Source organism: Euleptes europaea, chromosome 14 (assembly GCF_029931775.1).
Source record: "Euleptes europaea isolate rEulEur1 chromosome 14, rEulEur1.hap1, whole genome shotgun sequence".
NCBI lineage: Eukaryota > Metazoa > Chordata > Lepidosauria > Squamata > Sphaerodactylidae > Euleptes > Euleptes europaea.
The window spans coordinates 18,371,823-18,385,527 of NC_079325.1; the positions used below are offsets into that span (position 1 = coordinate 18,371,823).

At 45.3% G+C, this 13,705-nt stretch overlaps 1 protein-coding gene across 7 annotated transcripts in view; it reads right to left on the bottom strand.

Annotated features, from left to right (window-relative positions):
- The window catches only part of CAMK2B (calcium/calmodulin dependent protein kinase II beta), a 209,991-nt gene that overhangs the window by 78,377 nt on the left and 117,909 nt on the right, over positions 1–13,705 (bottom strand). For 5 of the 7 annotated variants that reach the window (XM_056859956.1, XM_056859953.1, XM_056859955.1 and 2 more), the window contains exon 5: positions 13,524–13,589. In XM_056859956.1, the coding sequence (XP_056715934.1) occupies positions 13,524–13,589 (66 nt within the window). Of the gene's footprint in view, positions 1–1,664; positions 1,738–13,523; positions 13,590–13,705 lie in introns of all 7 variants that reach the window. The other 2 variants (XM_056859954.1, XM_056859952.1) reach the window with 1 other exon arrangement.

Consider the following 13,705-nt stretch of genomic DNA (forward strand, 5'->3'; position numbering starts at 1 on the left):
GAGAGTTTTATGCATACTGTGGCCCGCCCAAAAAACAAGTGGGTCCTACATCAAATCAAGCCTGAACTCTCCCTAGAAGCTAAAATGATTAAACTGAAGCTATTGTGTTTCGGTCACATTATGAGAAGACTAGACTCACTGGAAGACAATAGGAAAAGTTGAAGGCAACAGGAAAATAGAAACACCCAACATGAGATGGATCGGTTAAATAAAGGAAGCCACAGCTCTTCATTTGCAAAACCTAAGCAAGGCTGTTAACAATAGGACGATTTGTATGTCATTAATTCATAGAGTCGCCATAAGTCAGAAGTGACTTGAAGGCACTTAACACATGCAGTTTGTGATAACAAACCTCTATCTTAACCACTGTGAGGGCCAAACAACACACTATGCCAGAATTTCACAACTGGAATGCCAGACATGTCTTTGGGTCCTGAAAAGCTTCTTTCCTCAATGCTGTGGCCCCAACCCATATTAGCTGTCTCTCCATTGCCAACAGCAACTTGCTAGGGCCAAAATACTTGCCTGGAGTTCCAACCACAGCACTCCCAAGGTCGAGGGGTAATTTGGTCCTTAAGGTTTTGGGCTGTAAATTCAATCCATTTCCTTTAAGGAAGGTGACTCATCTCTGATTTTTGTTGTTGCCCCCTTTCAGCCCCTTTAGCTTTACTATACCCTTGGTCAGGTGGGGCAAGCAGATCTGCATGCAAAGGTCTCAATTAAGATGTACTAGATAGATAACAGCACTACGATCTGTACTTTGAGCATACAAGTGATTGCATAAGTAAAAAAACAGAAATCCTCATGCACATGGTCCATGGTGAGGAGCATTCCTTACTAAAAGCCATGATTTGATAACAGCACACAGGCTCTATGAGAATGATAGCCACATTCTCAAACGTTGTCCTTTTTGTCCAAGTCCAGAGGAGCATCCCTCCTGCCATCAAGCAGAATGGATTCAGGGGAGTTTTCAGGTTTGTAAGTCCAATTTCTGTTGTTCACTGAGCAATGTCATCACCAGGACCAGCTTCAACAATCAAGACCCCAAGCGGATCCCAGAACACCTCCTTGTCTGGGTTGATGGCCATGCACAACATTCCCTATATTGAGTCCCCTCTGACCTTGAAGGCAACAAGCAAATGCTTTGGTCCAAACAGAAAATGGGCCAAGAGTCGGGGAGGAGGGATTTTGGTAAACAAGATAAAAAGATGCAGATCAGAAGGGAGAAGGAGAGAAAGAATACGTGCACACAAGCACGAGGGGGGAAGGATGGGAAAGATGAAATGATGAATACTAATAGAATCAATCCAACTGCTTTCATTTCTGTTTTTCTGACATGAAAAGAATAATTGGTAGTCCCAGGGATGCTGGAACTGGATGGAACATCTGGATCAGGCATCACCTTGTGTGGGAGGGGTCTCAGATTTCCCTACCTGCCTGCCCCAACTGGTCTTGCTTGAGTTGTGTACAGAGGAGTATTTTTATCATGCAAGTTCAGAAGACTGGGAAGAAACCAACTCTGAATATATCCCCCCCGATATGCCAAAAATAAAAGGAAACTGGCAGGGTTGAGTATTGGACCTGTCCAGGTTCAATCTATTATGGCAAACACCTACGCTCCCCGCCCAACATTCTGAGAGGGTGAAAGGCATATATATACTGACCTTCAAGTCCCTGTGCACAATGGCATAGTGGTGAATGTAAGTTACGCTTTCTAATATCTGATGGATACAGTGACTGCAAAACAAAACGGGAAGGGAGGAAGGAAGAGAGAAGGCAGGTCGGGGAAGAGGGGACAGACAACGAGGATTGGGGGGAAGTGAAGAAATCATACGCGAGAGACAAATAGGACAGGTATAAGAAGAACAATAGAGCACAGGGAGGTTATAGAAAAGGGTGGTGAAAGAAGACAACCCAAATATGCATGACAGGAAACAAAATCCAGAGATTAAAAGGAAAAAAGGAGTCAGGGAGGGGGAAGATCCACAGGGACAGACAGATGAACAGACAAAAAGGGACAAGGGGCAGGGTGGATATGGGGACGAGAGAAGGAGAGAAACAATGTTGTGAAAGCTCAGAGACCACAGGAGGTTATCACAAGGTGTGTGCAGATGGCTGTTAATGGCACCAGGAACCGTGTGCAGTCAGGGTCTGAGAATAGGGGAGCAGAGCCAGAGGGAGTCTTTGTTTCCCTCCCTCTCCCCACCCCTCCAGCGATCATGTGGGGCTACAAAAGTGGAAAGGAGCTCCACTACTAGAGGAAGAGCAGGCAAAAAGAGTCCCATCATTCAGCTCAATTGTAACTAACAACAAAAATAACAGAGGGGAAAGATCCCCTTGCAAGTGATGGGGGAAGGGAAGAAATCCATGACATTAACATGGAAACAAGAGGATACCAACAATGGGTATGGCCTGGGGCTTGCATGAGCAGCATTCGCTCGCTCGCAAGAGGTATTCCTGACCTGCAAAACTATCAGCTGCTATGTTCTTGGATTCACCAGGCAAGCAGATCATGCCCAGATAACCCAGCACAAAACCATGTGTACTGGAAATATCCTAGGGAAAGCACTGTCCCCCCAGAATAACCCCATGCTTAGTATAGTGGTGTAAACCACTTCACCCAAGATGGGCTAGAAATCATCTCTACAGGAACTAGCATAGTACAAAAACACTTGCCCATCTGGACTGCAGGGACTTGATTCCACCTGGACATGATCCTAATATATCTTTAGCCCACCTTAATGCTCCCAAACTAGGCTCCTACTCACAGCTCCTTTCAACCCTATTCTAATATAAGCCTTGCTGCGCCAGCCTCTGGTACTCTCAGCTCTCAGTCCAGGCCTCTGCTCTGGGAACCCTCTGCCTTGGCTCTACCAATGCTGCTTCTTTCTAGCCCTGTGCCACACTTTCTCCAACTGGCTTCTGTGCCTGCTATTCTAGTGCCACGGTTCCACTCTTCAGCCGGACCTGAATACACACAATAATACCAAAGGTTGAAAGTTTTACATAAACAAACAGCCTCTAGGATAGGACTATAACTGTTCTCACTCAGTACAGATTAAAAGCAGATTTAAACATTAAGTGGTAATTTTGTTTGCCGCATGTATACTAGTGTTTGCAGCTCTAAGCACCTTAAAAGGAGAAAGGGAAAATCACATCTACAAATACATTCAAGGACACATCGAGGGGACGCACAACAGAAAGCCACCACTAGCCTGCAACTCCTGGCATGTGTTCATTGCGTATCCCAACATTTGCCTTTCAGGCTGACTGGCATTTAGCACTACAAATAAGCACTACAATTTAGTTCTAAGGCCATGCCCATTTTGACACACCTCCATTCAAATCTTTAATATTTTGTTTCCTGGCTCGTGGAACCTTGTTGTCTCCGAATCATGCTTCCTAGAGCTTGTACATACGATCCTCAACACTTTTCCTCACAACTACCAGGCTTCTCGTTTGAGGCATGGGCAGGACCCGCCTCTACCCTACTATCATCATGATTGTGCTGCTCGTGGTTTGGCCATCTTTAAATCCATCCTATCTGCTAGCCTGTAAAATAATAGATGGATTAAGGGCTGCATTTCACAGAACTTGTCTAACATTTATAGACCCCCCACACACACACATATTTGTTACTTTCTGTTGCCAACCATGTACTGGATAAAAACAGCTTCCAGTGTGAGGCTGTATGCCTCTGTTAAAGACAGAGATAACTTTGCAGGGAGTATACAAACTCAAACACACACACACACATGAAAAATCATAGAAAGACACATCTGGAGGATTGTGAAATACACAAGCACGTGCAAAGTCAGAAAAAAGATAAAATTGAAAAGAATGGTTAAGACTGGAGAACTGGTGGATGTGCTTATAATTGGATCAAAAACATAGTTTTCAAAATATAAAACATCCCTGATATAGGCAGAACAGCTGAGATCATGAGAAAGATGAAAGGAGTTTAAAGAGGGGTAAGAGTTTCATTTTGTTGTGCAAACAGCTATTACTAGTGCTAAGGGAAATCCAACTAAAGAACCAATTGCATCAGGTTCTAATTGTTAGTGCTTTTTATTTATTACAGCATTAAGTGTTGACTGAACAAGTGCTAAACATTTACAAGGACAAATCATGCAAAAAATGACTTTATTGTAGACATATTCGAAGTAGTGTTATGAGCCAATGAACTTGCATTTGGCCTTTAGGTCATAAATAGTTTGTGCAGTTCACAATTCTAAACCCACCTACATTACATTACAACTATACAATTCTCCATATTCCAAGAATCTGTTTTAGAAATGGGTACATGTGTGCATGTGTGATATTTCATTAGTTGTATAGGAGAATTCTACACATGTGACAGTGAAGAACCAACTCAACCACACAGTCTTGGTTCCCAAGGGAGCCAAAGAAAGAAGGAACTGAGAGGATGGTAGATGGCCATGATGCTTGATCTAAAATGGGATCAAAGCGCCTAACAGTTGAATCACTGGACACCTCTGAAGAATGGAAGAAGAGAGGGAAGATATAGCACCAGAGGTTTTGCTTGCCTCTCTTTTATGTGACCAACGGTTACAAGTGCAGTATCACTACAAAGAGAGAAATTACACCTTGAGGACACAGGACACAAAAACGGTGGCCAAGAATTACAGAGAAGCAAAGCTGGAGATGCCAGAAAAGGGAGCTACATGTATTGAAGGTGGAACAACACATGGAAACTGACTCTGCAGAAGTGCTATGGACTGCCATGGCTCCCCTGTCCTTCCACATTCAACTGTTACTCCATTATGTCTCCAAAACAATTTTCTTACCCTGCAAACTCAGGTAGGAGCTTGGAAATCAAGATGGACTTTGTAATCATTGCTGGATTCTGAACTTCGGCTGGCAATCCCAGGGGATTGAACAAGGAACAAGCCTGATGAAAAACATCTTAAGAGTCAAGCTATACATTCAGAGCAATCATGTGGTACCAAGTTCAAGCCACAGAAGGGGAATTGCATGTTGGAATGCTCTCTCCATGTAAAATACTTTTTCACTGTGGAAAGGCTAGAACAACTCCAATGGCAGCTTTCCCTAGGTACAGAGTTTCTGATATGGGGGAGCATCCAAATACATAACACTACCCCTCAGTTCTAAAGAAAAAAGATAACAAAAGGGGAAGGGCATGATAGTTGCATAATATTACACATTGTATGGATAATAGTAGAATTCATTCTCCCTCTCACAACACTAGAACTTGGGAGTCACCCAGGGAAGTTGATGTGTAGTGGATTCAAGACTGAGAAAAGGAAGTGCTTCTTCACAACCTGCAAAATTAACAGATGAAATTTTCCCCCACAAGATGTGGTGACAGCTGCTTGCTCAGATGGCTTTAAAAGGGGACAATACAATTTCCTGCAGTATAGTTCTATCAATAGCTATCAGTCATAATGGCTAAGAGGAACCGTCATGTTGAGAGGCAGGGCACCTCTGAACCCAAACTGCTGGAGAGGGAACAGCAAGGAAAGGCTACTGCCACCATGCCCGTCTTTGTGGGCCTCCTAGAGGCCTCCGGTTGGCCACTATGCGAAACAGGATGTTGGACTAGATGGAATTTTGGTTGGATCCAACAGGGCTGCTCTTAGATGCTAAAACAGTCCAGTCTAGGAAGGGCTACATATCACATCATATTTCTGAATGTGTCTGGTGAGTTAAGATAGGGACCAAGTGTTCAGATCTCATGAGTTCTTGTTTTGATTCTCTCTGCAAACCTTGCTGATACAACACAAGGACACAGCTAGGACAGGGAAATACCCAACCGCTTCATGGCTGGTCAAGCTCTCAAAGTTGGAGTCACCTAAACATCGTAAATGTCACCACTATACAAATGACTTCTAAAAGCGCAATTATGGAACTCCTGCGCTTAGGCATGGTCAAAGCAATAAATTCAAAGCCCAAAGTCAGTCTCCTGCAAATCTGGAAATGATTCTCTTTTATTTTCAAAAAGAAAGGGAAATTTACTCAAATTGAGATTATAATTTATCCTGCACTTCCTCTAAGGAACTCAGGGCACTGATCCTACATGGTGATGCAAACTTTAACCTAGTAACAACCTTGTAAGGAAGCTTAATCTGAGACAAAGAGGCATGTATCCTACCACCCTCTAAACACAGCAGAGGGCAGTGCAAGCTGCCTCCCTGTACAAGGCAGGAAACAAAACGGGAGCTAAGGAGGAGGGACGGGTCATTTCCCTCAGGAGACAGGAATTGTTTAGTTTTTTGTTCCTGCCTCCCTGAGCAAGAGAAAGAAAATAACCCAATCTGAAGATGCCCTCCTACCCAGAGCGAGAAGAGGCGTGTATCCTACCACTCTGTGCTCCAAGTTGCTTCCTGTTCTTGCAGCCTCTTTCAGTCCTCAGAAGGATCATTCCTACAGTGGCATGACTCTCGTGGAAGAGGGGCCAATGGAAAAGGGGTGAAATTGCTCCTCCTTCCTATTCCCACAGGGACAGCTTCACCAAGGGACACGGTTGATTTCAACCTGTTGTCACTCTAGCCCACCAACCTGCACAGCTTTTCCTCTGCATAGGTCCCACAACCCCTAGAATGATTTAGGAATGATTTATGGTTTAGAAATGGAAAGGAACACAGGAGAACGCCACGTGCCTTTTAGTTGAATATACGCCCTGACCTGGATGGCCCAGGCTAGCCTGATCTCGTCAGATCTCAGAAGCTAAGCAGGGTCAGCCCTGGTTAGTAACTGGATGGGAGACCACCAAGGAATACCCGGGTTGCTGTGCAGAGGAAGGCACTGGCAAACCACCTCTGTTAGTCTCTTGCCATGAAAACCACAAAAACGGGTTGCCGTAAATCGGCTGCGACTTGACGGCACTTTATACACACAGTTGGATATACACAACTGGCTAATCACCGTTTCCCAAGCTATGCTACTTTGTAAGGTTGCTTTGTGGATAAAATTGTGATCACCACTTCAAGTTCTTTGGAGGAAGGACAAAATATAAATATGATGGCCACACATGAGCTTCATGGTTGAGCAAAGATTTGGAACACAAGCCTCCAGTGTTCTAACAACTACATCACAATTGTTTTGTGGCTGTCATTTAGCCACCCCTGAAGAGACCAAAAGCCTCTTTATCTGATATTCCCTACTGACCTCTCTTATATCAGCTGGTTATAAGAAAGAGCAGGGTTGGCCCAGTCATTAGACAAGTTGAGGTGGACTGAGTGAACTAGCCTATTTTGGGGTATCACTAAAAAGAGATGCCAATTGTCAGTTTGTTCCCACCCTCACCTCCACCCCAGGGAGGTAAGCTCAGGCATCAAAATGGCTTTGGAAAGAAACCCTAACCATCTTGGCACTTGATCTGAGAATATGGTTCTATTTGAGAATCCACTTCTAGAATGGGTTGAAAAATGCAACCAAAATGGAGTGAAATTCTCTGACACTGGGGCCTGTATTGCAGAAATCCATTTTGAAGAGGAAGAGAGGCGCCTTTACAGACAAGTGGCTCATTAAACTCTCTCATCTGACATCCTCCAGTTCCAGCCTTCTAGTTCCTTCTTCTCACAAGTAGAGATATCACAAAATCATCCAGATGCCATTCGGCCTGGACACAACAATGCTTCCAAACTGCCATCCTCCTTCCCCACAGATCTCTAGACCTTTTGACAGTAGAGGTTGCAGTTTGCTGGCAAAACTATTTTGCTTACTTTTTTGATACTTGCAGAGGGAAATAAGAAAAGGAATATGGCTCTATGGCTCCATGGTAGTGCCCAGGATGAAAACCTAGAGATGGATGTTGGCCCCAAACCAGAAAGAAATCCAGACACCTAGCAAAAGGCCTATTACATAGATGCATGGAGCTCAGAGTCCAACAGGATTTGGACAACAGAAACAATAACAACATGGCAAACCACAGCTCATTTGAACCTGAGAGGCAGGGAGAAGCATAAAAGGTCTGTCCTCTACCGGATAAGATCTGTCCCAAAGTGCATTAAGCTCCCCCAGTCACCCAACATCCATTTTCACTTCAGGGGTTACGGAAAACATGGAAGTAGGGCTGTCGATTCGGTTCGTCCTGAACCGAAAAACAGCCGAATTTCCCCTGATTCGGCGGTTTTTAGTTTGGATGGAACTGAACTCAAAAAAGGCGGGAAAACGGGGAGCTGAATTCAGCGAGTTTGGGGCGTTCGGCGAATAAATTCGGCAAATTCAGGGTTCGGCGCAGCAGCATAACCATCAGTTAGTAAGCAGCATTCTCCCGTGGCCAATCGGTGGCCAAGCTGGGTCTTCTGCTGGCCAATCAGTCGCGATTGAGTGCATGAGCCCATCTGCTGCGCGGCCCGGAGAGAGAAAGAGAGAGTATCTGTTTGTGTGAGAGAGAGAGCCCCCTTGGGGGGGGTTGCGTGTGCACATTCGAGCCATTCCGTGGCTGCAGGGGGCGCATTTTTGGGGATAGAGCCCCCAAACTTTCAGCATAGCTTCAGAGGACCCTTCTTGCAAGAACCCCCAAGTTTTGTAAAGATTGGGTCAGAGGGGGCTGAGATATGGGCCCCGAAAGGGGTCCCCCCTCCTTAATGTGCATCTCTGACAATGGGGGTTTGCAATTAGCAGAGCTTGCCGCCCACGCCCAAAGCTCCCAGCCCCGACAAACAGCTGAGCTGCGGGGAGCAATGGCGGGGCAGGTGCAAAGAAGATGGAACAGAAGACATCCACAGTAAGACCCGTTTTGGGGCTTTTCTCTATACTTTCCCCCCTGTGTGTGTGGGGGGGAAGCAGAGTCTGTGTGTGTGTGGGGAGGGCGCAGTTTCTGTGGGTGGATGGGTGGGGGAAGCCAAAGGGGGCTTTCGCCCGTTCTGCCTGGGGTGTGTGTGCCCCCTCGAGTCTCTCTCTCCCTGGTTTGAGGGGGGGCTTCAGTTGTGTGTCCTCAGGTTTTCCCTCATTCATAAGATCGGTTAGGTCTATTTTGATGCTTGCTCAAAACTGGTTTTCAAATTGTGACTTAAAGAATGCATTTGCCTGGTCCCGAGTCCGATGCAAAAGAGGAAATTCCACCCCCTCCTGCTTCTTTAGCGTGCCTCTGTCCCTTTCCATGGTTTGCAAACTCCCAGGCGTCACGTGTTGCTTTGCATGGCTGCAAACGTGTTGCTTTGCATGGTTTGCATGGTTGCAAACGTGGTGGTTTGCAAACTTCTTCGCACCTGCCCCACCCTTGCTCCCCGCAGCTCAGCTGTTTGTCGGGGCTGGGAGCTTTGGGCGTGGGCAGCAAGCTCTGCTAATTGCAAACCCCCATTGTCAGAGATGCACATTAAGGAGGGGGGACCCCTTTCGGGGCACATATCTCAGCCCCCCCTGACCCAATCTTTACAAAACTTGGGGGTTCTTGCAAGAAGGGTCCTCTGAAGCTACGTTGAAAGTTTCGGACCTCTACCCCCAAAAATGCCCCCCCGGAGCCGCGGAAAGGAGCAATTGTGTTTTTAATGGCTTTATTCGGCCGAATTTTTCCCCGAACTCCGGATCTCATGCCGAATTGCATGGACCCGAAGTGGGGGAGTTCGGACTTCGGCATTTCCCAAATAAAAACATGCCGAATTTTGCCGAATCAGAATTTTACTGAATTTTTTTTTCAACAGCCCTACATGGAAGAGTAAAATAAATAACAGGAAACCAAAGTAACACTCTGCAGAACTAAAGGAAGGAGGAAAGGCACACATCAGTGGGGCTAGAAAGGAATGATCGTGGAAACCAAAGCCAGGAACCCATGTGACTGCCTTCCCAAGGACTCCTTTAGTCTCTTCCCTCTTAAGTTATTGAGAAATGATATCACCACTGTTCCAAGCACATGACCACCACCATCACAAAAGCAGTTCATATGTTTTCCCTGCTTTCTGCAGCACTTGTTAAACCCTCTGGGGAGAAACACTGACATACACTATCAGTCGCAGCTGATATCAAAGGCTTGTAGAACCCACATCCTAGCTCACTGAAGCAAACACATTTCTATATAACCTGGCCATCTCACCTGTACAGGCTTTTACACTCCTCCAGAACTTGAGATTTTGCCTATGTCTGCACTGTCTCAGTGCAGAAGCCTTCACAAGTGGATTGTGTACATTCCTTAATTCCCTCAAAATATTGCCTTTTGGATGTTCTCATTTAGTGTGTTGGATACTACTAGTTTTAACTAAATCTGGTCTCTCTAGCTGGCTCAGAGCTACCCAAGCCTAGTGCTGGGAATTATGCTGCCAATCCAGGGGTGTCAAACTCAATTGTTACGAGGGCCGGATAGGACATAAATGCCACTTCACTGGGCTGGGCCATGCCTTGCCAGCCCAGATTGAGAGTGGGGGTGGCTGCCTCATGGGCCGGATAAGAGCTCTCAAGGGGGCGGTTCCGGCCTGCAGGCCTTATGTTTGACACCCCTGCTTGCATCCCTTCCTTGAGAGGAAAGTGCCACAGGCAAATCCTTGGTTTAGGCAACTTGCCAGGTTTACCTACTGTGCTGAAGGGAAGGTGGTCAGTTCTCACACTGCACACTGCTATATGGCTTAGCGAATTTTATTTAGGTCCTTTTTCTGACAGAAACCACAAAACTTAGTAAGGCTCAAGAGTGCCACGTAGAGTGTCTGGGATCTTGGACTGCTGGAGGGTTACATTAGAAAGACTGACTCACTTCCATTCCACTTTGGACCATTTGGCAGGCTTAATCCCTTTTGGCAAAGGATACTCTAGTTTGAACCACACCAGATCATGGAAGTTTAGAGCCATTACCAAATGCTTCAGGGAGGTGGGACTATAATTTATATGGTCCTGATTGGTAACAGTAGCCTCTGACATCAAAAATGGAGCTTTGCATAGGATTTGCTAAAGCAGCTTGTCACTCTTAGAAAGTAGGCTGGCTTAGGTCCAATTACATTTACTGTAAATATCTGGACATTTGGAATTTTCCTTTGTGTCTTCAGTACAAAACTGAACCCACAGGAATTTGGGTAGGGGTTAATGACCCCTTCAACTTCTTGTTACTGCAAGGAACTCTGCAAATGCTCCAAGGAACCTGCTAAAGCCTAGGTAATGTGTATTTAGCTTAGTTAGATCACCTGTATTGCTTTTCATTTGAACAAGTCTGTGCTGTTGTTGTTGTGTGCCTTTCTCTGTATTGTGTTATTTTCCCTTTCTACAGCACCTTTTGAACCCAATCCCCTTTTCCTCCTTCCCTTCTTGTATAATAAACTTTTTTAAAATAAAGCCTTTTTTTGGCTTCGCTTAGTGCCATTTATTTCTCTGGGATATTTCTCTTAACCCTTTCCCCACAAGCTAGACTGCACATGTGTTACCTAGTTGGTTAAAAAGTACTTTCTAGGGTTTCCACCCTTCACTTTGTTATTGCTCTAGTATTGCTGGAAGAGTGATTTCTCAGCAGGTCAGTCTAGATGTTCTCAGGAGGTACTAAGTGGTGACAGCTGATTACCAGGGTGCTTTCCCAGCAAGGAACAACACCATTTCCCCCTTCCTGCTGTAACACAATTCACATACTGTGTGTAGGGTCAACTTTTTAGCATGGTATCATGGTCAAACCACTGTAGTTGCCTGCTTCTGTCTTTTCTGCAGCCAGCTGCAATATGTTTGATGGAACCAGTTACCCAGGTATTATATGCCATTTGTCTTAGATGATCTATTAACAAAGGGTAATGTTTCCCAATCAATTATGCCCTCGTTTGTGGCAAGGAAACTTTGGTCAGTTCCAATGAAAGGGGGAAAGACATTTTTAGTTAAGGGGTCTCTGGCTTGCCACCAAGTTCAGCACCAAAGACATAATGCAGGATCTCACATTAAAGGAACAGAACAGTTGCTGTCCTTATGCCACTATGCAGAAAGTGAAGGGGAATAGATTATGTAGGAACAGCGAAGCCATCAATCACACTTCAGTATGATCTCTACCCTTGACATGGTTCTTCCATACAATCCCACTTCTCATTCTGATAGTTCCAGAGCAGATTGGGAAAGATCCATAAGACAGCAGCAACTACATCAATCTTTTCACATATGAACCAACCCTCAGTGTGCATTTCCTACACAGGCAGTTCAGCTCTCGGCAACAATCTCTTCTATGGGACAGGTGCTAGTTCTGTCCCCAAGCTTTGCTAATACTCTTCAATCCCAGTTAATTGGTGAGTTCCTACTATGACAGACCATGAACTCCACCAGTTACCATTCCAGTCCTGGATTCTTTCCAAATGCAGCATTTTGACGCTGATGCTGCCCTTTAACCTGACTACTCTTGAACTCTGCAGCTCTTGGCCAACAAGGGATAATTCTTTGGGTATAAACATATAAGATGCCGGAAGATCCACTAACTTTTCTTCCCAGTGTTTATAAATACTAATAGAAGCCATGCAGGGGGAGGGGGGTCCAGTTTGAATTGTGGCTATGGGGGAACCTGGATTAATTCTCCCCCATGCACAGTTTTTATAAACAAAGCCACTCTCCCCACCATGCTGCTATTAGTCTTCATAGGAAAACGATGCATAGACCATATTTTGTCTCTCTTTAGTGAGGATTAACAGCATGGGGTTTGGTTTCAATTGGTGAAACTGTGAGGGTTAAACCTTCCCTTCCCTGTGTAGCCCAACTCGAATCAGAGCTTCTTATGGTTTCCGTTAGCATTTTTATAATGCTATTAAGAACCTGTTACAGATCTTCCAGTCTGACACTGAGCTACTGGGATCTGCCCCAATCTTTTCTTCTTCCAGTGACTTGCAGAATACGTGGCATTTTCACCCACAGTCCCCAAAACAGGTCAACTAAAGTGAACAGGACAGTATCTGTGAGATTATTCATAAACCCAGCACAGGGAAAAGTGAAATCTATCTGAAACTGGACCAGGTTCGGGAAGCTGAAGAAGAACTGACCTTTCCATCTGAAATTTGGTGTACCGCAAGTGCTACATCCCTTCAGGTCTTAGAGACTCAGCCTCAAATCCATTTCACATTTCAGCCAGCCAGCCAGCTGGCCCACTAGCTTTTAAGTCAAATCTCTCCTCCCTGCCAGTCTTTCCTTAGAGTAAAGGAGCTGTGGTGGCCTCACTAGGTTAAGGTCCATTTTAAAACAGATTTCTGATAGGGCAAATCAGATGCAACAGAGGAAGGAGCTCTTGCACGTTGTGTAGAAGAAGGAATTTCAGTATTTCTAAGTTCATGGCACTGTGGCATAACAAACAGCACCTTCCAAAATCCCATCTTCTCAGAAGCCCCATCCTTTGCTGCAATCAGATCATTAGCCTGAATAGCCACAGAGGGGCTCTGGGTGTGGCAAAGGGGCATATCATGGCAACCACTGGTGCCAAGGGGATACAGCTTTTTTGCTGTAGCCTTGTGATTCCTTTGAGTCCAACCCCTCATCCCAGTAATGGATGGGTTAATGTTGCACAGGTACAAGCTGGCATGGGATCAGGGAACAGAAAGAAGGGGGTGGGGAAGGGTAAGGAAGAAGGTTGGAGTGGGACAGGTGGAGGTGGAGTTACCACTCACCTGGCATCGGCTTCACTGTAGTATTCCCTGGCGACGATATCTTCAAAGAGCTCTCCACCCGTGACCCTGAAACACAACACAGACCACACATTCAATGAAGTGGGCTCTAATCCACAAAAACTTACACCACAATGCATCTGCTAGTTTTTTAAGGACCACAAGACTCCTTTGTTTGTTTTTAT